General features: G+C 36.2%; 1 protein-coding gene across 2 annotated transcripts in view; it reads right to left on the bottom strand.

Moving 5' to 3' along the window:
- Window positions 1-24,522, bottom strand: part of LOC113073459 (putative thiamine transporter SLC35F3) — a 42,960-nt gene extending 18,438 nt beyond the window's left edge. The window contains exons 1-2 of one of the 2 annotated variants that reach the window (XM_026246358.1): window positions 24,341-24,522; window positions 22,665-22,879 (exon numbers count right to left, since the gene is read on the bottom strand). In XM_026246358.1, the coding sequence (XP_026102143.1) occupies window positions 22,665-22,879; window positions 24,341-24,432 (307 nt within the window). In that variant the 5' untranslated portion in view covers window positions 24,433-24,522. Of the gene's footprint in view, window positions 1-2,316; window positions 2,543-22,664; window positions 22,880-24,340 lie in introns of those variants that run through there. The other variant, XM_026246360.1, reaches the window with a different exon arrangement.
- Window positions 24,523-26,361: the final 1,839 nt, after the last annotated feature.

Below are 26,361 nucleotides of genomic sequence, written 5' to 3'. Positions count from 1 at the left end.
ATCAAAAAAGAAAATGTAAACATCTGAAGTGAAGATGAGATCTCTCCCACTAACTAGTGAGCTGAACAAGAGACAGAAGCACCCGTTTTCCACTCATGCAATATGTCTCTTAGTCAGGATTATGTGCATCCAGACACAAACGTATCACAAGCAACACGCAAGTTATTCTTAGACTGAAGCTCTATATCTAACTGACTAATGTCAAAAAGAAAAACAACTCACAACAACATAGATGTTTTGTGCCCTGACTGCTGTGAAATATTTGATTAAAACGCTTCAATTAAATGGCTGGATATGTACCAAAAACCAATTTAAACAGCCCACTGGCTTCCAAACAGGGACGCAGAGTTCTTATGAAAGCCAAGATGTGAACAGACAGAGTTTGGCAGTGAAGGCATCTGAGTCACATCGGTGTAATGACTCACTGCAGGTTTATTACAGCCTCTTACTTCTGCCACCCTGTATTACATTTAGTGTTTGATGGAGAAACGGCTCATGTTCTCAGATTCCTCTGGCTTAACGTTCAAGCTGTACTTCTAAGTAGGCTAATAACTAAACACGGTATATCTCCATATAGCAATTTGCTTTTTAAATAAAATGGATTCTGCTTTGACTAAAACTGAACTTGGGGATTTCTGGACATACAGGGCTCCAAATGTGAAGATGAAAAGAACAAATGTACAACAGTGATCTAACATGCAGTCGGGGAAACTGTTTGTGACCCAGTGTTTTCCTGCAAACAAAAATGAACACAGCGCAAGCCATGACTCCTGATTTGCGAACAAACACCTTTTCACAGTTTCTTACTAATTGACTCAGTCAAAAGAATTCAATGGGTTATTCAGTTACTTTGTGGATTGAATCTGACTCAATCAGTCAGTGAATCATTCACAGATGTTCACAAATAACTCACTCACTGAACTGCGAGTCATATTTCTTATGCGAGTCATAAATCAATAACTGTGCTCGTTAGACTTGCATCTGTGTATTTACTGACTGGTTGTTCATAACAAATGTGTAACATTCAGGTTTCTATTGGATGGACGAAGAAACAGACCTTGAATTTCAGTATCTCACCTCAAAGGAAGCCCAAAAGGCCCAACAAATCTCTGAACTGCCAGCATAAAGCTTTTAGTAATCTTAGGCCTAAACCACTGACCGCTGGGTCTGAGCCAAGGCTGAAACCAAAGATCAATGAGTGTCAAACATCCCACCTCAAACATACAGTAGTCCAGAGTATATTCAGTACCCACAAATATTCTACCTCCGCCTCTGAGCCAGACACTTTGATCAACAGTCCATATCTACTGTGAATTTACAATATGTGTGAAAAGAAATCAATTAAACTATCCAAAGAAATAGTGATTACCAATAACAAGCGCGCATCTGTCTCAGAAGAATGAGTTCATCAGTGAGTCAGAGTTGATTTGTAGTCCATTTCTCCAGCTGGTGCTGGTCATCACTTCAGATTGGACCCTTGGAGAAGATGGTTACTCATACTATGAAGTGTGCATAAATGAGATGTCAGGGTATGACAAAACTGCCTGCCACAATGTTCTGAGTCAAATCTTCACAATAACTGCTGATATTTCTCCTGTGCTCATACAAGTTTGATACAGACCACAAAACCTGAGGAAAATGTAAAGTAATAAATGTAGCAGTTTAGTGAAGTAGGGGGTCAATTAATGACAGTTCTATGCATACAAACAGCATGTGAAATGTACAAAAATATTGGGAGTTTCAAAAAAAAAAAAAAGTTTCTGTCTGCATTAACAAGTAGAGGCACTTTTTACATCATCATCTAGAATTAAGGACTTGTTTGCTGTGTCTCAGTAGAAACAGCAGATTATATACATCCTCAAGAAAATAGCAGATAATCAGATAATCTCTTAGTCTTAAAACCTCATCAGAAATATATATTCGTGGTAATTTTGAAGCAATTACAATCAGAAATCCACTAGGATTTTAAATGCTTTGAGATATAAAACTATTTGGATTGATTCTAAATTATGATAGCAACAAAAAAAATCATATGTCTTTAGGATTTTTCGAATTCAGATGTTTTAGCATCTGATGCACTGTAACCTCAACAATGATCTGTTTATATTAATATTCCAACCATAAAAGGCGCAGAGAACAACCAGACATCTGTACTGGTGATGCGCATAGGAGACAGGTGTTTATTTTTATGCAATTGTTTCGCATGCACTATAGTTCGATTTCAATTTCATAGACTGTTTTAAAGCAACAGAGCAGACTAAGTGCGCGTAAGGAAAGCAGATCGCCCTACAATCGCGAGTCGTGTTGCGCACGTACCTCTCACTTTGGTCAGGGTGAGCACCGGACTGTTACAGGCGGACAGCGGCGCGACCCGGGCCGAATGTTTCTTCATATTGACGAGCTCGGACAGACGGAGCTCAAGCCGCATCGACTACATCCCTAAAGCTGATAGTGACCGACTGCTCTCGATGTGTCGTGCGCCTCCTCTACCCCTGAACTGTGCTCTCCCCTCCCACTAAACACTCTGCGGTATCCTCCCGCATTGTCCACGCGGGACAGCCACGGTGCTGCAGTTCATGTATTTTGCCCTATAGAGGTTTGTACTCTAGTTTTCACATTGGTACTGTACATAAATCTCAGCAATGATGTTGATTCTGACAGCTGCGTCGCTGTACTCCAACATATTAACCCCCTTTATCTGTAAATGTAACCAAAGCAATATGAAAGTTTATCCAAGAGAAAACGAACTAAAAATTATTTAAAATGAGGAAAAACATAGAAATGGCAACCTCAGAAAATAATTGTGAATTAATTATTTAATTATATTAGTATTATTAATTATATAATATTAATAGAATTATATTAAGTTAATGAAATTGTATTATATTTTATTTCAAAAATAATTTCTTTTAAAATACTGCTTCTATTTCTTCATCTGTCAAAATACCACAACAATTAGTTAATCGTTGCATGTGGAGATAGGTTTACAAAAAAAAACAACTACCTTAGGGTGCCCCTATTATGGATTTATAAAAAAAATAGCTACATTTAATGAGCTCCAAGTGAATAAAAACATCATGCAAAGTTTAAATCAGAAAGTGCACAGTGTATAAAGTTATTGTCTCACAAAAGGAGTCGACTCTGAATCATTGAAACGAGTCGATTTTAAAACTAATCCCAAGATGTTTCATGGCGACATCAACACAAAACATTAGAATATTCCCCGCCCACATGTTGGTCTTTTCAGTTGTTATGAATGAAAATGCAAATTCATTCTTTGACACTAGTTGCCATTTTTTGGAGCGGTTAAAACAGCCGTTTCTTCAGTAACTATGTGCTCACAAACGCTGCTTTATCAGGCATTACAGTCATGATGCAGACCAATCACCGTCGATTAGAGGCACATGGAGGGGTTTAGAAAAATTAATCGTTGAGCTAATCGTTCAGGAAATATGATAAAAATAAATGAATATTATAAAACAATGAGTGTTTTTTGACATTGCATGCATGTCAACCTGTTGTTGGGGAGTCCGGACTCTCAAAACCAAAATATGAACCATTCATTACCCATAATATATAATATAGGCTAATAAATTTATTTTAAACTATTTTTTTATTAACTTTAAAATTCAACAACAACAAGAATATTAATGTTCAGTGTTAACAATCTGAATCTGTCACAGAAAATAACACTACTATAATAATCTGTCAAAGAAAATATCAACAATTTGTTTACCCTTAAATGAGGAGCTACCGAAAACGTTTTTATTTTCTAATTTAATAATAAAAAAATACATTTCTGTGAAATGCTGCTTTAAACTCAATTTTATAAAAATGTTTGAAACACCTTGGACAACAAAGTGATCAAGGAACTTCCCATCCCATCTTAAAGGAATATTTATGCACAAGAGCAATAGGGAGAGAAGGGGATCAGGAGAGAGTGTGGTACTGTTTTCTTCCACCTCTGAGAAATCACCTGAATTATTCACCTTCCAGAACCTTAAAAGAAGATTTAATGATTCTGGCCCTTAACTGAAACTAACAAGAGCTAACCTTATCCCATTCACCTTTCTGCTATCTCTCTCTTCTGTGTCATTTACTGGATTTCTGACCATTTTCCACTCCTATTCTCCACACAGCTAGGCATGTGTTTAAAGTTGAAAGACTGCACATAATTTAACACGAACATGTACTATCATGATGGAAACCAGAACAGGATCTCTGGAGTGGAATATATATACCTGTGATGATCTATCATGAGTCACCTATAGGTCACGCATTGCTTTGGCCTTCACATGTAAAATACTGCAGATAGCGTCGTGACAGGGTATTTTATAAGGCATTCTTTTTTTGACATTGTGCAATTCATAATTTTTTCTTTGAATGTCATGATATGGTATTGACATTGGATTAAAGTTTAGTGCATTAGAGAACATTGACACAAATCATATGACAGGGCCTTAAAGGTGAAGTGGGCAATTGTTTCAACACTGTGTCAAAACAGACATTCAGCCCTCTGTCACTCATTGTTTAGAAAAACAGACAGTTCACCCAAAACTCACACCATTATTTGTGCCGATATTGTTTCTGACCCAGTCAGATCCATCAAATTAAAGAGGTAATTTGATGAAATTTCATTGCATTGGTTTTTGAAACACAGCAGCTGCTTTTGCTTGTGTTAAACCAAGTCTCTGCCTTTCCCACACAGAACATCCTCCTTGACAGCAACCAGTCTGGTTTCAGAAGTGGACATTCAACCAAGACTGCCTTGCTCTAAGTTGTTGAAGAGCAAGGCAAGAGTGGATTCCAAATCTTCAGTACTTATCTTCCTGAATCTGTCCACTGCTTTTGACATGGTTAGCCACCAGATCCTCCTGTCAACCCTATTGGCAAAAGGCATCTCAGGAACTGCACTCCAGTGGTTTGAGTCTTACTGTACCTATCAGATAGGTCTTTCAAAGTATCTTGGAGTGGTTAGGTGTCCAAGTCGCAGCATCTAACTACTGGGGTGCCTCAGGGCTCAGTTCTCGGACCACTTCTCTTCTCTGTCTACATAGCATAATTAGGTTCTGTCATTCAGAAACATGGCTTTTCCTATCACTGCTCTGCTGATGACACTCAACTCTACCTCTCATTCCATCCTGATGATCCGACGGTAGCTGCTTACATCTCATTTTGTCTAACAGACATTTCTTGCTGGATAAAGGACCATTACCTTCAACTCAACCTGGCCAAGACAGAACTGTTTGTGGTTCCAGCAAACTCATCACTTAATCACAGTTTCACCATCAAGTTAGGCACATCAACCATAATTCCTTAAAAAACAACCAGAAATCTAGGAGTTATGATTGATGATCACCTGACTTTCCCAGACCACATAACTAAAAATGTTCTGTCCTGCAGATTTTCTTTATTCAACATCAAGAAGATCAGGCTCTTTCTTTCGGAACATGCTGCACAACTCCTTGTTCAAGCTCTTATTCTGTCCAGGCTGGACTATTGCAATGTTCTCTTGGCAGGTCTTCCAGCCAGTTTTATCAAACTTAAAATTAATCCAGAATGCGGCAGCAATATTAATTTTTAATGAACCAAAAAGAATTCACGTCACACATCTTTTTATCAATTTGCAATTGGCTACCAATAGCTGCTTGCATAAATTTCAAGGCATTGATGTTTGACTACAAAACCACCACTGGCTCTGCACCCCTTTATCATTTATTAGACAATTATCAAAAGCAGACCTCTAACCCTAGCTTGCTCTGTTCTTTTCTATGCTATCTGTTTTCTTTTTATAAGCACACAGCAGAAACTACCATTATTTGAGTGGGTAGAGGGAAGCCTTGCTTGGTCACGACAGCTTATCTATTATTTACAACACAGAAAAGAAAAGAACAAACTCAATTCATGAACATGCATGTGTAGGTCAAAGGGTTCATTCTCACAGGTCCAGATGTCTTTAAACCAATACTTTTAACATTTATTCTTTATTGAAAAAACATTCAAGCATAACTAATGAATCCAGTGAAGAAGAGGGAAAGAGATAGTAATATGGATGAGTATGCAAAACATCAAACATACAGCATCAACCTCCTACACTTCAGTACCCACAAAACCCCTCCTAAACTCAAATGTGTGGGCATAAATCTGCATCCCTATCATCTCTTTGCTGTGTTTGGTGATGGTTGGTGGTGGCTTTTCTTATCCACATAATGCCAAAGAAACAGTTCACAAAAAAAAAATAAAAATTCCTTATGTTGTTCCAAACATTATGACATGCTTGGATCAACACAAAGTTAGTGCTTTGAGTTATGGAAAAAAATTGTATTGTGTTATTAGTATTAACCAACTGTTTTCAATATTGATAGTTTCTCAAGCAGCAAATAAAAAATAAATGTCCATATAAATATTAAATCAATCAAATCACTGAAATGCTGTCATTAACATTTGAGGTGAGAAAGACTAAACAGTCCTTGGGACAGTTATTGTACAGTAATGGCAGCAATTGTACATGCAATCAATTGTATTTCTAAGCTTGAAAAATATGGTTAGTCTCACCAAATGTCAAAATGGGAGTCACTGTAGTGCAAAACAATTAAAGAAGCATTTAAAAGAAAATCACCCTGAAGCTGACAGTGACAATCATGGACAATCAAACTCCTCTGTAGTGCTGCTCTTCCTGATTTAACATGATACAGAAGTGGCCACTGATCTTTTGTTATAATTATTCCTTCAAGACAGGTCAAAGATGAAACACACTCCAGAAGAGGAAGTTTTTCCAACCTGGATGAAAACATGTGACTTAAAACAACAGAGAAACAAAATTCTATCAAAACTGATTGATGATGCATGCTTTAATATTCATAATTAAATATTAAGGTAATGCTCTGCCACATGTCGAGTGGAAAATAAATGAAAGAAGTCCAATAAATGATGCCCTGAATGATACTCTCACTAATAACAACAACAACACTAGGCTGGATATCTGCTGAAAGACAACAAGAAATGAACAGTGTCAACCTCATTTAAATCAATATAGTTGTTATAACAATTGTTTATATAAGTAAAGGAAGTGAAGTGACATGTAGCCAAGTATGGTGATACTTGGATTTTGTGCTCTGCATTTAACCCATCCAAGTGCATGCACACACACACAGTAGTGAACACACACCCGGAGCATGGGCATTGCTGCACCACCCATTGAGCAGTTGAAGGTACGGTGCCTTAGTTGTTCAAGGTCTCACCTCTGTCCTGGTATTGAGGGTGAAATAGAGCGCTGGTTATTTGACAATTCCTGCTGGACCTTAGAGTCAAACCCACAACCAAAGTCTAAATCTCTAACCATTAGGCCACGACTTGCATCTTTTCTTCAAACACAACACTACTAGACACAGTTTTAAGAAATCTCTGACACGTTAATCTTCAAATGTTTCAGCTTTTGTTGCATAAAAACTATAGAAGGTGAATCATAATTGCACTGTCTCCATTACTGCGGTTATGCTCAGGCAAACAAGTAAAGCTCTCAAACATAGAGCATAATCTAATACAAACACCCCCATATGCATTAATACAGAATAGCATTGTGCTTTCTGAGTGCAACAATACAGTTATCATCTGACATTTGAAAGGAAATGTAATAGGTACCATATTTCTACTGTTAGTCATTTTTGGTGTAATATTTTTATTTTGATCTTCTGTATACCAGTGTTCTCACCTTATGTGAAAAAAAAACAAAAACATAGTGGGATCATCATTATATAACATAATGCACAGCAGATACAGACTGGTTAAAGACTGTAAACACAAGGGGGATATCTAATGGGTGATATCAATAGATGGTGTGTAATGTGATTCTATACTAAAACAAAAGATAGATTTTAGTTCAGTCCAAATCAGTGAATCAGTGAGTGAATCACTTGAAAGCTGCAAGAACATGTCCAGGTCATATTTTAGGTCATAAATAACAAGAAAACAATAAGAAAGTATACTTTGCTCAAAGTAAAGTAAAGCCTAATTCAGACTTTTAGCAGTTTTGGCATTAAATCACTTATGCACTGGATGCACTGCAGTGAATGGGTGCCGTCAGAATGAGAGTCCAAGCAGCTAATACAAAAATAAAAAATAAAAATATCACAATAATCCACAAGTAATCCACATGACTCCAGTCCATCAACTGACTTCTGGTGAAGTAAAAAGGTGTGTGTCTGAAAGAAACAAATACATCATTAACACACTTTTTATTTATTTTTTTACTTAAAATTATTGTTGCCCGGTAAAATATGAGTCCTCTATCCATAAAATTGCGTTCACCAGGGTAACCCATTCACTGCAGAGGATCCATTGGTGAGCAAGTGATTTAATGCTACATTTCACCAAATGTGCTGCGAAGGACAAACTTACAAATCTACATCATGGATGGCCTGAGGGTGAATACATTTTCAGCAAACTTTCATTTTTGGATCAACACATCATACAGCATTCAAATGGCACAAGAACATTGTAATCTTTCAGAACCATATCAAAACATCATGAGTGATGATTTCAATGCAATCACACACACACACACACACACACACACACACACACACACACACACACACACACACAAAAGCACAAACAAGGAACCACTACTAGATTTTATATTGACTGATAGAGCAGTAGGGGGCGCTGTGGACTCACTGTATTGAGTCTCAAGAACAATGATTGTACACTAGGAGATTAATAGAAAAAAGTTGTCTCCACTTTACTGTAACAGGACAGAGGACTCGCACTGTGCTTTGATATGGAGTAGGGCAGCTTCTGAGAAACAGTATAGAGTATAAGAAGAGACTGAGAGACTGATAAGAATATTTATAGCAGGTTCCCCTGAGAGAGATGTATTTGTATGTTGTCTACTTTTTACAGACATATCATTTTCACACACACACACATCACACACAATTTTCTCATGAAAAACAAGAAATTAGAAAGAAAGACAGAATACCAAGAATCAAATCAGCACAAAAAGAGACATGGGTAGTTTTTGGGGATGACTCTTATGTTCTGTTTTTTTGCACAAATTTTATAGTGGACATCGGATGCGGTCTCAGACAGCCCATAACAAACTGGCTGCATGTTTTCTTTTTAAGCATTTCTGAGCTGGCAGACACCTAGTGCCAGAAACCTAAAAAAAAAGAAAAAGTGAAAACTTCCCCCTTTAACAAGCTATTAGCAGCTATCTGCGTCCTGCTGCTGCTGCGGTTTTCCATTGGGACACACTGTTACCACACGCAGTGGGAGAATCACTGGGTCTAAATCAGTCAACCTGACCTTGGATGTCGGTTCACAGGAACCAATGCAGGGATCACAAGAGGGTTTTTTAGAAATATTTTTACCTTGAAACATCTTACTCAACCCATCGAAAGATGTCAAAGAGCAGAAGAGACAACACAAGACAGTGGCACAGTACTATATAAATAATGAAATTCATAAACGTTTAAAAACATTTAACATTTATTACATGCAAATGTATTGCTCAAAAAATGTTGTTAAATTCTGTGTTAATTTAGTTTATTTTTTTTATTTTTTATTTTTTATCTGGATTCTGTATTTTATAATTTAAAGGTGACATACCATTTAAGACTTTTTTTCGGTTTTAAGTGCTATAATCGGGGCCCTGGTGCATCTACCAACCCAGGAAACGTGAAAAAGATTAACCCAGTAACTTTGTTTTGGTAAGCCTTTTTCTGCAAGCGTCTGAAAAAAACCAGCGTGTCAGATTTCTCTGCCTTTGTGACGTGGGAAAGGGATCTTATTATAATACGGTGACATCATTCCTGTTTTCGCAAACTACAACAGTGTACCAGTTCTAGCGCCATGGCAACAGTTCGAGCAAAACATGCTAACTGTTCTATCATTAGCAGCACAGACGAGCACAGAACACTATTTAGAGTCCCAGACTCAGAAGAGACAAGAGAGCAAGTGGATTTATTTATTTACTGTATATTACGCTGCTGATCTTGACACAGATCAGCAGCATAATATAAACATACACTCCAAAAAACATACACAGACAAAACCAAAATTAAACCCTGCAGCTTATGACAATACACTGATGTGTAAAGACACAAAACGATTGGTCTGTGCAAGAAACTGAACAGTAGTCACTAGTCCATATAATGATTTGATAAAGTGTGCAGTTGTGCTTTAATTTATGTATCCAAAATTTGCCAAATTCTGGATTCCATGGGGTCTTGTTTTTTTCAAAAACAAAACATAGGCTAATGCTTCTGATTGGATATCCCACAATCCTTTCATCTTATGTTTTTGTAGCTTCCATTACATATCCCAAATACAGAATGTGAATAAATTATAAATCACTTTGAACTAAATTCAATAACTGTGCACCAGATAACAGAATTTTTGATCACTGGAATCATTTGGACATGAAAGCATGGTCATTTTGATGGAGTGACATTAGCCAGAAGACTGTACTCTCGGCCGGTGCTGATATGCAATCTGCTGTTGACAGTTTAGAGCCCATCCATAAACGTGAGAAGAAATCAGATGTGACCACAAACTAAAATAACAATGGCAAATCAAAGTCGTAATCTATAATTTCATTTCCTTTCCTTTGAGTCATTCTAATTCTTTAGTGGCATTCTGTCATGAAGGAAAATTAAATGTTGTTTTCCTGTCATGGCTGCATTACCAGAAGGCATTGCGGAAACTTAGGGGGAGAAAAATGAGGAAATTTATGCAATGATGCAGACACAGATGAAGAGAGAAAATAAATAATATAACAAGGCACGGAAGGCCTCCGAAATCAATTTGACAGAGCTGGAGTGATGCGAAGGAGGGTTTGCATTTAAACTGAAGTTGGTTAAGTCCAACAGAACAGATACATAACTTGTTCCATTTAGCACGGTTAAAAATTAAAACAAAGGAATTAACTTGAGTCTAGTGAAACCTGCTAATGTAACTCCAGTAAAGAACTTTTTTTTTTTGGTGAACTATTCCTTTAGGAGATAATGAATCTTAATTATTATATTATTATAAGGGAATATGCAATAATCTCCAGTACTGAGCTCAGCATCGATGAGACTTCAAATCTCTTTTACTGATGCTTTAAAAGTTTATGGCTCATCAGCTTTACAAATATTAGCTGGGGAGAGAAGCTTTTTTTTTTTTTTTTTTCTTCGCTAGAGCTTTATACATTACGGTCCCTTAGCTCTTTGATCTCTATCTGTGCTCTGTTTTTCTTTGCCGTTCAGGATGAGCTCTTTCAACAGTGATCATGCAGGGTTCTAATCATGCATCTAAGGTTGTGTATCCTCCAATGCTGCAGCTGGTGTTTTAAGACTGCTTTCAAAAGAACCGGAGTAGGTATGCCCGTAATCTAACTTGGAAAGTTGAAGAGGAGAAAATCAGATAGATGCTACAAGCCATCATCTTGTTCTGAATAACAAGCTACAATGGCAAGAGCAATCTGAAACTAGACTAAAATTTCGCTGTAGTAGCCTGATTTTACCTTGAACATCAATAGAGACCAAACACAGCACTAGACATGCTTGCTGTACAAAAGTAAACAAATTGCCCTTAAAATGCAACATTAAAGGGGGGGGGGGGGGGTGAAATGCTCGTTTTCAATCAATATCCTGTTAATCTTGAGTACCTATAGTCTAGTACTGCATCCTTCATAACTCCAAAAAGTCTTTAGTTTTATTATATTTATAAGAGAAAGATAGTCTGTACTGTTTTTTCCCGGAAAAACCCGAGCGACTGGAGGCGTGACGTGTGGGCGGAGCTAAAGAATCATGAGCGAGAGTAGGCTTTTGCCTTGAGAGCGTTTGGAAGCTGTGACATTACTGTGAGGAAAAAAAACATCATCCAAAACAAACCATGGCTAACAGTCAGATTCAGCGTATATTTATGATCCAGAATCAGATCCAGAGGCTGAAATTTAACAAGAGCAGCATCAGCAACTACGTCTCTATGTGGTATGTACTGAAACTGTATATATTTGCTTAGCGGTTTTGGAAAATGACTACGTTCCACTTTGTCGTCTTTTTTTTTTTTTTTTAAGCTGTACATGTGGAAAGTGCAGTTTGATGCCAACATCGCATGTTGTTTACTTGATGTGCTTACGCGCCGATAGCTAAGTTAACAACACAGAGATATTTGAAGCAGTTTTACTCACCGCATGCGGATCCAACACTCGATCGTGACCCTTTTTCATTGGGACTGCATTATCCTTAAGAAATAAACGATGTGCAAATCCGGCGTCAAACTGGACCTTGTTTGTAAAACAAGCATCTTCAAAATGCAGGGAACAAACAAAAACACTTGCAAAACTCCGTTGATGCTCTGTAAAAATAAACTCCATCCACTGGTCCCTTAATGCTGTTTTTCCTTTTTTTTGGTAATCTGTTCAGGGTTGTCTTGCCCTGGCAACCAAAAACACACTTCTTTTGTGACAATTCGGTCTCTCGCTCTGATCAGTGAAGTCTGTTGTGCTCTCAGTGCTCTGCTATACGGGAGCGCGCGCTCTTCCGGCAGAAGTGCCCTAGGACCCATATAAGGAAATTCCGCTCCATCTAACGTCACACAGAGCCATACTCAAAAAAAACTTTCCGAAACTTGTGACAAACCGGAAGGAGTATTTTTGTATCACTTTTTGCACCACTGGTGCTCGGGCCCTAAATATTGCCATGAATTGGACAAAAGGCAATTTTGTCAATTCACAAACCGCAGCACAACATTAAATAAACCTAACACATGAAACAAACTCTATAAGCCAAATATTGTATTAGCATTTGCTATGAATATGCACATGAAGGAATTACCTATAACATGTTTTTCTAACTATGCACCAATTTCCCTTTCTCTCTGCAATCCTATCAAACCCGGAACCTATGTTTGGGTTGCAATCCAGTACTTGAGAACTACAGACTAGATTGAATATCTATTCTGCAGGATTTGGAGGGGGAAAAACTGTTCTTTTTATTTATTTTGTTAAAGCTTTTCATTTTTGTTGGACTAAGAGTCTAGGGTTTGAGGGGAAGAGACATGAGGTGACAACATCTTTAGTCTGTTCATCTAATACTTTTGACTTTTTATGCATTTAGCAGATGCTTTTATCCAAAGCAACTTACAGTGTGTGTGTGTGTGTGTGTGTGTGTGTGTGTGTGTCTATATATATATATATATCTTTTTTTTTTTTTTTTTACCAGCATGTGTGTTCCCTGGGAATTGATGCCATGACATTTTGCACTGCTAACAGAATGCTCTACCACTGAGCCACGGGAACAATACTAATACTTTCACTTCTGCAACAAGTTCAGAACAGGTTCACTTAATCCTTAATGATGATTATGACAAAGGTAAGCACCATTTTTCAGAAGTTCAAATAATATTCAGTGCTTTTCCCTTACAAGAAACTCATAAACTATTCATTGTACATTCAAAATGACTGAAACAGTGAAGATTTAAAAGATGCAAAACCTAAATCTTTTCGCCTCTGTTGTTTAAACCTCCTCCACTAAATTTATCTTAAACTCCATTGCTTCGGCATTCACATTTCAGCAGCATTCATATTTTGTGTCATAGTGTCAGCAAAGTGTCTCTATAGTCTTTCTTTGGACATTTTCCGTGAACACACCTACCTGTCTACCATTGGTTGGACAAACTCAAACTACTGGTTGAGCCATTATTGCTGTTTTTGTTTGCTGGTTTGCATAATTGCTTTAGTGGATCTGGCACTAAAACAAATGCAAATAAATGGCGCTATCCATGGGTGCAATTCAGTGCCACTGAATACCCCATATAATGATTTTCAAAGAAAACAAATCTACAAATTGAATTAATGAATTAATCTTTACACTGGACTTGCATATAAGAAACGTATTTCAGTTCAGTTCTCAGTTTTCTCAGTTGTGCATGGCGAATCTGTGAGTCATGATTCTGTACCTTCCATCCTGACCAGAAAGTAAATGCATGACCTTTCCAATGCTGAAGAGCCAGGGAAAAAAATAAAATAAAAAGCCACTGAAAATATGCTGCTCAAATCTGGATTGACATACTGTAAAGCATGCAGTCAGTCTTAGCAACATGACTCATTCCTAGTTGATGATGATAATGATGATGAAAAAGAGGATGGAAAATCATGGTACTAATGCAGAATGGGACTGGGTGGGCAGGGGAATGCCTGCCTGAGGGGGGCTGTGGAGGGTATTTTATTTCTGTCTCTTCTTTCTCCCTTCCCCCATTGGCTGTCGTGTTGGATATGTCACCATCATTGCTCTAATTGCATGTGTGCATGGAGCTGTGCTGTGGTGTGTATTACACACGCTGGGACCAAAACGACTTTACACACACTGACTCGCTGGTCAGAGCTCGCTGAAGTGTCCTGGCAGGCTGGCATCTGATTTGTGTTTTAAAGCGCTGCTAATTTTTCATGCTAATCAGTGATCCGTTTGGCCCAAGCATCTGCCCATGTGCCTGATGCTGACAGAAACAGACGTGTTGCAATTCAAGATACGAGCATACAGGAGTCAGTTGTTCTCCCAGTTCTCAAACACCTAAGAGGACAGGTTAAAATATTTACACGGTTGGTTCAATAAATAAGGTAGAAAGATGTTTTGTGAGCTGTATTCACCTACTGTATATGCAGGAATCCAGACTGTGACTAAAATGGTTGACAAAATATACAAGTGTAAAAAGTCTACAAGTTTTAATATTTATAGGCCTTATGCACAGAGTTATTTAGAATGACAGAACAATATAAATTGATAGAACGAATGCTAGAACGATAGACATAGCAATACATAGATATGATGTTGTTGTTGTTGTGAGCATCACTAAATCCACTAGTCTATTGCAAATTACAGTATCCTTTCAACAAAACCTTCTTGAATACTCCGAAATAGCTAGTTGCACTTTGCACTTTGTTATAGGTAATCAAGTAATCATCCATCCATCATTCTCCCATGAATGCAAGAAAAAGATGGAAACCGACAGAAAGCAAAAACAAAAAAATGCTGAAAGTAAAGCAGGTATTTATTTAAAGTTCATCCACATTCTAAAATTCACTCAAGAACCATCTGAACAAAACTTTCTAGAACTTCTCATGTGTTTTCATCAGAGAAAAGTATTTGATCAGAGACCAAATCATTAGTTTCTAATTCTTTCTGAAGTGGTTTCATTTTTAGGCAAAATTATTGCAAATGTTCCACAGTACTCCCTCTCACAGTAGTGTCAAGGAAAAAGTTGTACTATTCCGTTTTTCTTAATGCAAGCAGCAGTAATGTTTGTGCTTTACACTTTAGTGAGTATAATTTTACTTGTACCTGAGCATAAAGAATGTCGATATCTATGGAATCAACAAGTTACTAAGGCTGGGAATCTGCACTGTTTTTTACTATTATTAGAATTTCTGATTCAGTGTTATATTCCTTCATATAGATTAATAAAGAATATTTCAATGCATAACATGCTTTAAGACTAAAACGTTCCAAATGTACTAAATGTTTTTACTTTACAGAGGGCATATTCACTTACAACTGAATAGCGATAAAAAGTGTATTGTTTGTCCATTTTGTGTATGGTGTAATACAAATATTATTAAACACTAATTCCCATGCATCTACTAAAGAAAGCAGACCTTTAAATCAGATGTTGAAAGCTGAAATGAACATCGCAGTTATTTGAAAAATCTGTATTTTTAGACTGCCCTGGTATTTTTCATAATACCATAAATGGTTATTTATCTTTTGAAAGAACATTCATGGCATACATTCGTTCATGAGGTATTTTATTTTTATTCTGAAAAGAGCAAGCAATTGATATCTATCTTTTCACAAGCAGGCAGTTGTATCTGACAAAACTATGGTTGTAACTATGACTATGGAACATTAAGTGTCTGTGCACATGAAAGAGAGATACACTGGGACAGAAAGAGAAACTCCTCATCCTCTCTTTTCTGAAATCTCTCCCACGGCTTTATCCTGAATGTACTTCCATGGGTTTGGGTTTTCTAGCACCTAGCTGACCTTTCTGAGATGACTGTCATTCTTTCCTGGTAACCATCAAACAGACGGCCCAGCAGGAGGGTTTAACCACCCACATAGTGTGTGAGAGTGTTTTCAGGTTAGGTTATAAATCAAAAAGACACAGAGAGCCAATTTTAGCAACAGTTTTCAGCATAGATTGATGTTGTGTTCACATCTATCTTTCTATCTCTCTGTCTTTCTGTCTGTCTGGACTTGCATTTAAAATATATATTTTAGATATTGCAAGATCATTTAACTGATGATTAATCAAAATGTTAAAATTTTTCTATCAAGCACAACTACCGATTCAACAACGCTCTTCTTCTCCTCCTGCTTGACTATCTGGCCCGCATTTTTATTGGAGAGCAAGACTGTTTTTAATAATGCTGCTGTGAAAACATGGGAAAAGCCAACGAGGAAAAAGTTGGGATGAAGCGATCTTTATATAGGCAGAGCAAAATACTTCATCGCTTCGTCTATAGCGCATTGTGATTGGGTGTTTACACTGTCAATACAGGAAACAAACCAATGGGCCACTGGCTGCTCACTTTCCCTGTGTGATGGTCCTCAGCAAAAACAAAAAAAGAACAAAATAAAAACATTCTTGTGTGTGTCGGCCCACCAGGAAAATGCCCAGTATACCCGATTACCAGTCCAGCCTTGATCACTGACAAAGCCCAGGGTTCAAACCCACACCTCTGATGATTGTGAACTTTATTTGATCCAAAGCCTCTGTTGGGAAAAAATCCATATGTGCATATAAATAACACCATTTCCAAGCTCACAAAGCTCCCTAGAAAGATGAGAAGAGGTAAATGCACATTCTGCATCTTTTCAGCTCGTTTGTTTTCATTCTCTTCTCCGATACAATACTCTGCATAAAATGAATCTTGGTTGACGCACACCAAACTTTTGTATTTTCACACAGTGGCAGCTAGGAATACTACAAACTTTCTTTCCTGTTTAGCACTTTGCTACTTAGAAAAATAAACACAATTGACTGATAAGCAGTGTGAAAAAACAAAGTGAGGAGTGTATGTGTGATTGTGTGAGAGAGACTGAGGCTCTTCATTGGGGATCAGTCTGACCTCGTTTAGAGCAGAGCTGGAACTTTTGGAGAATCCAATCAATGGACAAACACGCCATACGAGCATGAGCTCTCTATCTCTCTATATGGCAGCAGATCATGCCCCAAGATGCTGGACAGACATGAATTCATAATCTTTTCCCAGTCTATCCCCTCCAGAACTCAGTACATAATTCATGACGGTACAAGTTAATCTTATCTGAGACAATTTTTTGCGGTTTCATTTTTAGCCATGAACCATTTAACATCATATGAGCTGAGAGATATAAGCCAGTCCTATAATGAGCACAACATGAAGATGCATTGAAATAAACTGGTTTATAATTGATCATTCAGGTCGACTGAAAACCAAGACATAAAGTTCCACAATAATTTCAGAACAAACAGATTAGTATTATAGTTCAGAATGATTCATGTTATTAGTCATACATTGCTCTGGTGGTCCTCCTACACATATGCTGATTTTAGGTTACCAACATTCTTCAAAATATCAGCATTGTGTTCAGCAGAAGAAACTCATACAGGTAAGTAACAAGTAAAATTATTGAATTTTTGATGAAATGTGCCTTTAATATTAGTCTCATGGGTCCAAAGTTAAATAAAACTTAGTTCAATTCCTCAGTCCTAAAAAAAAAAAAAATTAATACAATAAAATCAGCTCACAGTGATGGGACCACACAGACTATAACAAATATTACAACAACCTTACAGTCTCCCATTTCAGTGATACTGGGGACATACTGTAAGCACTAAATTGTCTACTTCAAAACTTCTGTTTGCATCTATATTTGTTTACATTACTGCTAATGACACATTTTATGGAGTTTTGCATTCAGCATTTAATCAGCTTGTTAGTTAGGCTAGTTATTAGTGAGTGAATGCTTTTTATCTAAAGTGACTCACAGAACACTAATTGCAAGGACGGTTTCCTCTGGCGTAGCCTGGAGTGACAATGCTGAGCTCAAGTGCACCACAGCAACAGCGTAAGACTGTGATTACATTAGCACTTCAATTCACCTACAGGCTAATGCTACTCCATCAAATCAAGAACTGATGACAGTAATCAAAAACAGTGTTATTCGCGGCACAATAATGTCTGTTTAAAAGGGTGGAAAGAGTGCAAAAGGGCTGACTGGTTTCTGTTGCATGCTGTGATGAAAAGAATCTTTCAAGAAACTGAATAATTAAACATATGGAATATATAAATAGGGTATTAAAGGGATAGTTCACCTAAAAATGTAAATTCTGGGATCATTTACTCATGTTGTTCCAGACCTGTATGATTTCCTTCTGTTGAACACAATTGGAGATATTTTGAAAAACGTCTCAGAAAGTCAGTGGTGTCCAAAACAACACTGGGCCCATTGACCTTCACTGAATAGACAAAAAGAGTTTAGACATTCTACTAAATATTTTTAGTAAAAAATTAGACCATTTAATTTTGGGATGAACTTTGCCGTTACATGTCAGTTTTAACTCCATTATGTGATCTATGACAATATTTCTATAATGTGTGTCATATGTGAGAACAATAAGACTCATTTTCTACATTTTCTGAATAAACTAAATGAAAATAATTCACATTTGAATTGCATTAGTTTTAATAAAATTCTTAGAGAACTAAGCTTTCAGTATATAATATATAATCTCTCCTCTAAAGAGAGTTTCATTAGACAGCAATTGGTAGAATTTCAATAAAATGTTCAAAGCTCCTGTATGCAGCATAGGATGAAGCAAAGTGGGAGATGCATGCCACAAATAATTCATTGAGCCTCTCTTACATAACCCACCGTTTACAGAGGGGAAAAAAGTATAAAGCTCCTCTTCCTTTGCAACTCTGTTGATGTTAATGAAAGTGTTCAACTACTTACAGACTTCTGAATGCACAAGGTAGAAAATAAAAAAAATAAAAAGACTTTTAGACTTTGCTTTTACCTGTAGATGCGATGTATTGCTCTGGTACCAACAAAACTTAAAGTGTAATTTAAGTTCTTTTCAGGGTTATCAGGAGAAAATGCCTCATAATGCGCATACGCGTTAATCGACTTCCAGCGTGGTGCAAGATAAAACTATTTACTTTCTGATGGGCTTTCATGCAATTTGTTTATAATCCAGACTGGAGCAGCACCTTCCTTGCACATTTTATGCTCTTCCTATTTGGGAAGACTTCTTCTTTCTTTGAATTATTGTTGTTATTTTGAATTTATACTGTGAATTAAATATGTGAGAGTCATTTTTAATGGACAGATATATTAAATAGCTCCCATTTAACCACTTTTGGAGCAGATGTGTCCCTCTATTCTATATAAAGACCATTAAGTAACAAATATATGTCTTTGCCTGCTGCTACTGTCTTCTGATATACCTTCCGCGCCAAAGCCAAATTCTGGTGTCACATTTTTTTTCTCAGTGCATGAAATCCTGCTTGACTGAAGGGTGAGAGTGACAAATTTGATAGATAGATGTTGGTCAAGGATATCACCTACAAATAAAGCTGTGACCGATACGGTCATATTTTCATACACTTCTCCTCTACTCCAATATTAATGCCCAAATCATAACATGCAACATGGTAAAAAAATTAAAAATAAAATAAAAAACCTTGCAAAGGTATGAATAAACAAGATACAAAGGCTCACAATGTTCTGCCTTCAAGCTTTGTAAGTATCTGCAAATTGACTGCTAATGTGTTGACAGGGCACTTCTAGGATATTTTGGGTGGTTGCTAAGGTACTGCTAGACTGATGGTTAATGAAGATCTATACTTTAGAAAGCATCAATTATAACTTATCAGCTGTTACACTGAAAAACAACAACTTTTATTTTAAGATAATATATGAAGAAAAGCCCCAACCTTCCTCAATGCTAAGCTGTTTTTAGCTTGTTACTATGAGGATGCTAGGGTTCAAAGTGTTAAACGGATAGTTCACCTAAAAGTGAAAATTATCACCCTCAAGTTGTTCCAAACCTGTATGAATTTCATTAAGCTGGTTCACCCAAAAGATTATATTTTGAAGAATGTTGGTAACCAAACAGTTATGGGAAGCCATTGACTTCCATAGTATGAAAAAAAAAAAAAAAAAAAAAATATATATATATATATATATATATATATATATATATATATATATATATATATATATATATATATATATATATATATATATATATATATATATATATATACACACTATGGAAGTTATGCCTTTAATATTAGTCTTAAGGGTTTGTTCGAATCCATAACACTAATATAATTAGTGGCTTGAGTTTTGCCTTAGTAAGCATTGATAAGTGAATGAAGTTAAATCCCAGGTTAAAAATAGATTCCAAATCAGTTAAATTCCTCAGTCCTAAAAATAATCATTGCAATAAAATCAGCTCACACTGATGGGACCACAAAGACAATAACAAATATTACAACAAACTTTACACCCTGCAGTACACAAATTTGAATCACAGGCAGAAAGTGTTTACAGAAGTTGATTTAGGGCCGCATTGTAACTCTACAGTGCTGGTAGGGAACCGACACAGTTTTGTATGTTTGAGAACATTTATCACAGTCTTGTAAGGTTGACAGTGATGGAAACCTCAGCACTTTATCAAATCAACTCAAGAAAGAAAACTCTGCGTTTTCGCTCAGTAGTTTGTGAAGTTAATTCTTGTGCAAGAAACTACTGTGATTACAACACCGTGCCGTTAACATGATTCTATATTTTTTGATGCAAAAATATGATTTATACTTTTCTAACAGCATTAACAATCAGCATTAACAATTTCCATATATATATATATATATATATATATATATATATATATATATATATATATATATATATATATATATATATATATATATATATATATATAATTGCAAAATGTTAATTATTTTACCAAAATAAAAGGGATCATTGAAAATGCATGTTTTTTTATTATTATTATTTAATACTGACCTGAATAAGATATTTCACATAACACATGTTTACATATAGTACACAAAAGAAAAGAAAAATTTAATTTATAAAAATGACCCTGTTCAAAAGTTTACACACGCTCGATTATTTGGTGTTGTTACCTGGATGTTTTTTAAGTGTGGTTAAGAGTCCAAGTACTTTTTGAGGCCACTGTGATGCTAAATAATGAAAAGTTAAATGCAGACTTTCAATGTATCATGTAACAAAAGCATAAATTTGCCAGCGTGCCAAAATAAACAAACCACATCCTAATTGTATCAAGTCTTTAGTTTCTCAGAGGTTTCTCCTTAGAATAAGACCCCGGAAATCTCACATGTGCCTATTCTAGCATTTCAGAGATCGAGTCAAGTGACCCTTGTTTATGTGGACACGTTATAAAATACACATTGTTTCAAAGCAGCTTCAAAGCACTTAAACAGGAAAATGACAGAAATAATGATGCAAACTTCTTCAGATATGATACCGATTCAAATGATACTCTAAAGCACATCTCAAAAGACAACAGTGTCATTATTCACCTCAAGTCAGTTCAGTGTTGATTCAGATTTGGTTAAATAGTTCATCAGTAATAAAACAAGTTCATTTCAGCCGTGAGAAGCTCTACAGAAGACCGTAGTGTCACTGAGCTTGAGTCAGTTCAATGCTGTTTCAAATTCAGATCAATAACAGTATTGATATCAATTATCAACAAATTAGGTTCAGAAAGCAGCTCTACAGAAGACAATAGTGCCATCATCAGTGCTGGGTAAATGACTCCAAAAATAGTAATAAATTACTAGCTACTAATTACATCTTCAGCAGTGTAGTTAGATTACTGTACTAATTACTCTCTCTCAAAAGTTTTGTATCACTTATTACTAATTACTTTCTAAATCCAATATCAACCTCAACCAGTTGAACAAAACAAGGATTGTATTTTTCTCAAGAAAATAGTATAAAATTATAATTATAATTATTATTTAACTAACCAAAGTATTTTAATGGATAAGGTTACGTTAAAAACAAACATTTTAGCAAACATAACATTTTAAAAATCTGTTTTTTTTTTTTTATATAGAATTGTTCTGTCTATATATTATTTAATGCAATTATAACAGAAGTAATTGTTATTAAATTGCATATTAAGAGTATTTAATTACTTTACTTTTCAATCGAATTACGGTAATTAACCCAACACTGGTCATCATACAACTCAATTCAGTTCAACTTCTGTTTGTTCTCTTCCGGTAGTGTCAGTGCTGGCAAATCAAAAATAATACTGAATAGCAAATAGAAATTCTCAATAATACTGAACTCAGACTTTCAGAGATCTAAAAGTCTAAAATATGAACTCAAACATTCCCAAATTCTTCCAAGACCCAATGATCCGATCTATGCTACTGGCATTCATTTTGTAACGTTATTCCCGCATCTCAACAACTGTCACATTTGAGTATATTTTTATTTTAAGACAAAGTTTAAACTCTATCTACTATGCAAGATGTAAAGATGTAAAATGTTCTTCTAGGAGACTCTCAACAGCTTGATGTTTTCCACAGCTGTTCCACACAATCAATTTATTAGTAAAAATGAGTTGCTTACTCTTATAAACTGCATTCCACGGCTGGTAGCCATAATAGCCCGTGATTCTCAAGATCCTCTCCTCGATGGATGCGCTGTTGATGTCCTCAACTGATCGAGATGACTTCAGGTCCTCTTTAATCGATTCATCCACCACCAGGTACTTGAGCTGGCGCAGTTGTGGGCTGATGTCGGACAGCCTTCTGGGACTCACCTCGGGGGATTTACGCATTCCGCTGAAGACAAGAACACAAAGTTGGAATTGCGTTGGCTTCGAGCGCTTGACATAGAGTGTGAGGTGTGCCAGTGACAGCGTGGCACATAAACAGACCCTCTCATTACATTGGGACTCGGATAGACCACCTCCTTAAACAGAGGATTGGGTGTTTGTCAAACACAAACACTCTGTGTAAAACGGCTTCGGAGCACGCAGCTTTGTTTCGGTGAGTAAAGAGGGTGGATGCACGAATCCTCACCCTCCACTGGCATTATGAGCAGACGAGACAGAGGGGCTGAGAGATGATAACCAGACATGACTGCTGCTCCATACAGTGTAACTCTGGTACAGTAGGCCATCATTTAGAAGAAAGTATAGTTATACAAATTTGAAATAAACTATTTAATATATTTTTTAGTTCACTAAATATATAAATGTATATATAATGTGTTTAATTCAATGTGTTACTTGAAATCAATTTCAAAGTAAAAGAGTTTCAAAGTAAATCATACCTAGTGTAGAGCTTTTTCTTTTTTTTTTTTCTTTTTAAATACAAATGATAATACTGAAAACAACAGTGATAATAACGATTGGGCAATCACGTGAATATAATAATAATAAAAAAACATATTGCGCTATAAACAAATAAATAAATAGGCTACTAATTACAAATTTTAATTACATTTGTAAGATAACATGTTGAATAAAACAGACAAACAAATCAGAAGCAGTTTTTTTGATGATGGTGTTAGGTGATGATGTTCAAATGAGGCTGGCAGTTACATTCACAATAATGTAGATAAGAACTGAGTGAATCTGCATCTACTAATGTAATAAATAAATAAATAAAAACAAGAAACCGAATCAGGACTTGACAGCATATGGCAAATAAGTTAATATAGTTTCCACTGCTGCAGTTTTTGGCCACCGGGAGGCGTGCGCGAGCCGCGCGATTCAGCTTCCTCTGACGCGTCTCCGAAACAGTCAACGCCGCTTTTGGTGCTTTTCGCAAATCCCGTTTTAACAATTTAACTTTATTTTACAGTTTTATACAGGGAGTTACCTGAAATATATATACATTTTTCTAACGCTTTTTGCATTGCATCTAAGATAACTGGAATTATTTCCTCCTCCTAGTCTCCTATGAATATATTTGACCTCTTGTTAGGCTATAAATTAAAATGACAGTTACTTTCAGATAACTGTGCATTCTAACATCTTCCTTGTTCTTATGAAAAGAAATCGTTAAGAATACCCAGATGCGCATGACACTTATATCGCCATTTATTAGCGTAATGATCGAGCTCGATAGTTAGTTTTTATTTTCTTCTAACTGGTATTTGTTTCGATTTTTTTCTTCTGTCCCTTAATAGAAACACAGCTACTACATCTGTCACGACTCAAAAGTGATGCTGATTAAAGCTCCATATCAACACAACACATACTCTACTCATGCATATGTGGTTTTTAAAATTCTTACATGGGAATCAAGGTGGTCGGGGGTCCCAGGTAACACGTGCAGTCCCTTCGTGGGGGTCCGAGCAGGTCTCCATCTCCATACATGATCCCCATGAATGACAGCAGATCACTGCTCACGCGCACAGAGACACACGGGCTGGAATGGTCCGCTCACCCACTCTCACACACACTCCAGCCGTGGCATGTACAAATTTTCAGATCGTATCAGCTGTCACACCTCCAGAGGTTTTTCAGGACAACAGCGCCATCTGACGGTGGACGCAGCGCCGTGCTGAATGTTTTGCTGGACTGATGAGCTTTAGTTTGAAGTAGAAGTAAATCAAAATACGAGTTTCAAATCAAAAGATTTTAGAATATTAGTCAGCTTTTTGATCAAACTCGTTTAGTTCTTAGCTAGTATACACCACATTTTTAATGCAAGTGCACTCAAAATGATGTCGTGAAGTACGTTCTTACGAGAAAACATCAACAGCAGGCCTACAATTTCAAACTTTTTAATCTTCACATTTAATGCAACATGTTACTTGTTGTTTCTCTGTGAATATTTGTGAATTTACTAGCAATTTTTAAGACATTAGACATTTTTGTCAGTGTGCAGGTGTTAACAGGATTGCAAACGTTTTATAATTATGCAAAAAAAAAAAAAAAAAAAAAAACATTTAAAGTTAGATAAAAGGAGGCAAGTATAACACCAGTAACTTTTGTACTTTCTTTTTTGGACTATACTGTATATTACCTTAGCTATAATACACTTCCATGTAGGCTACACAGCCAAACACAGAACATTCCCCTTACCTTATAACAGTATTTGGTTCTCGTTTGGATATTTGAGGAAACCAAATAACAATGTAATGGTAACATTCTTTTTTATGTTTTCACAAACTTAAAATAATGTTCCCAAAATGCTCTGTGAACCAAAATTGTGGTATCAGATAAATGTTTTGCTAATCTAATTATTGTTTGTATTGCATGAGATGAATTTAATGATCTAGCAAAAAGGTTATTATTATTATTATTATTTTTTTTTTTATTGTACCCACAAGTATTAAACCTGAAATTAACTACTTTGTGGAACAATCAACAGCACTCATGATAAAGCGGCTTAATGAATATACTAAACTATGTCTTAATGGAACTGTTTCTTTGTGGGTTAAGGATAGGGGGAGGATAAAAATATAATTTTCCAGTATAAATGCAGTAGATAAAAGAACAATAAGAGCTGATCTTCTGAGTATAGTCCAAAAAAGACGTTTCAGAAAGTCTCCAAACAAAATATGAGCAGCAGGAAAGACTAATTCATCATATTACTGTGCTCTGTGTTGGTTTCAGTGAACACCTCCTTCTTTACTCCACTTTACTTAGTTTACTCCCAAAAATCATTGTGTCCTTATTATACAGTACAAGCACTTTTCAGGGGCTAAAAATAGATGACATCTTAAGAGCTCACAGTTTATCCTGCTCATGTCTGTTTTTCAGCTAGAAAAACAGTGTCCCCATTATTGTATCAAATCAAATTCTGTAGTTACTGATAAAAGAAAGCAGAAAAGATCCATCATTTGAATTTGATTTAAAAAAAAAAAGTCCCTCTCCATCTAGTAAAATTTCCAAGAATAAGGTAGCTACAGAAGTCTTTGTCTTTAAGGAAAAATTCTGCAGATCTAACCTTTCAGACACTAAATCTCATAGTTAACGCAGGTCAAATGAGTTTCATGGCTTGTCTTTTGTAGCTGGGCAGAATAATGACAGTTTAGATTTTGTGAGAAGACAGGATGAAATTTCCTTGCTGTCTCCCACAGAAACCCACCCACAGGGCTGTATGGTATCCAATCTATGTCACAAACAGTTTTCATGGTGACTATTCTTCTTAGAATCAAATCTGAAGATAGTACACCCTGTTTTAGTACAGTTATGGTCTACGTATTATTTCTAATTTGGGCTATAGCACGTATGTTATTGTCTGTTGTCTAGTTTCTCCGAGGCAGCTTGTAGTAAGTAGAGCCTGAAATGCTTTGGTTTGTGTAC

This window comes from Carassius auratus, unplaced genomic scaffold (assembly GCF_003368295.1).
Source record: "Carassius auratus strain Wakin unplaced genomic scaffold, ASM336829v1 scaf_tig00012169, whole genome shotgun sequence".
Lineage (NCBI taxonomy): Eukaryota > Metazoa > Chordata > Actinopteri > Cypriniformes > Cyprinidae > Carassius > Carassius auratus.
The sequence above is the reverse complement of the archived record's forward strand: the minus strand, read 5'-3'. Positions and strand labels throughout refer to the sequence as shown.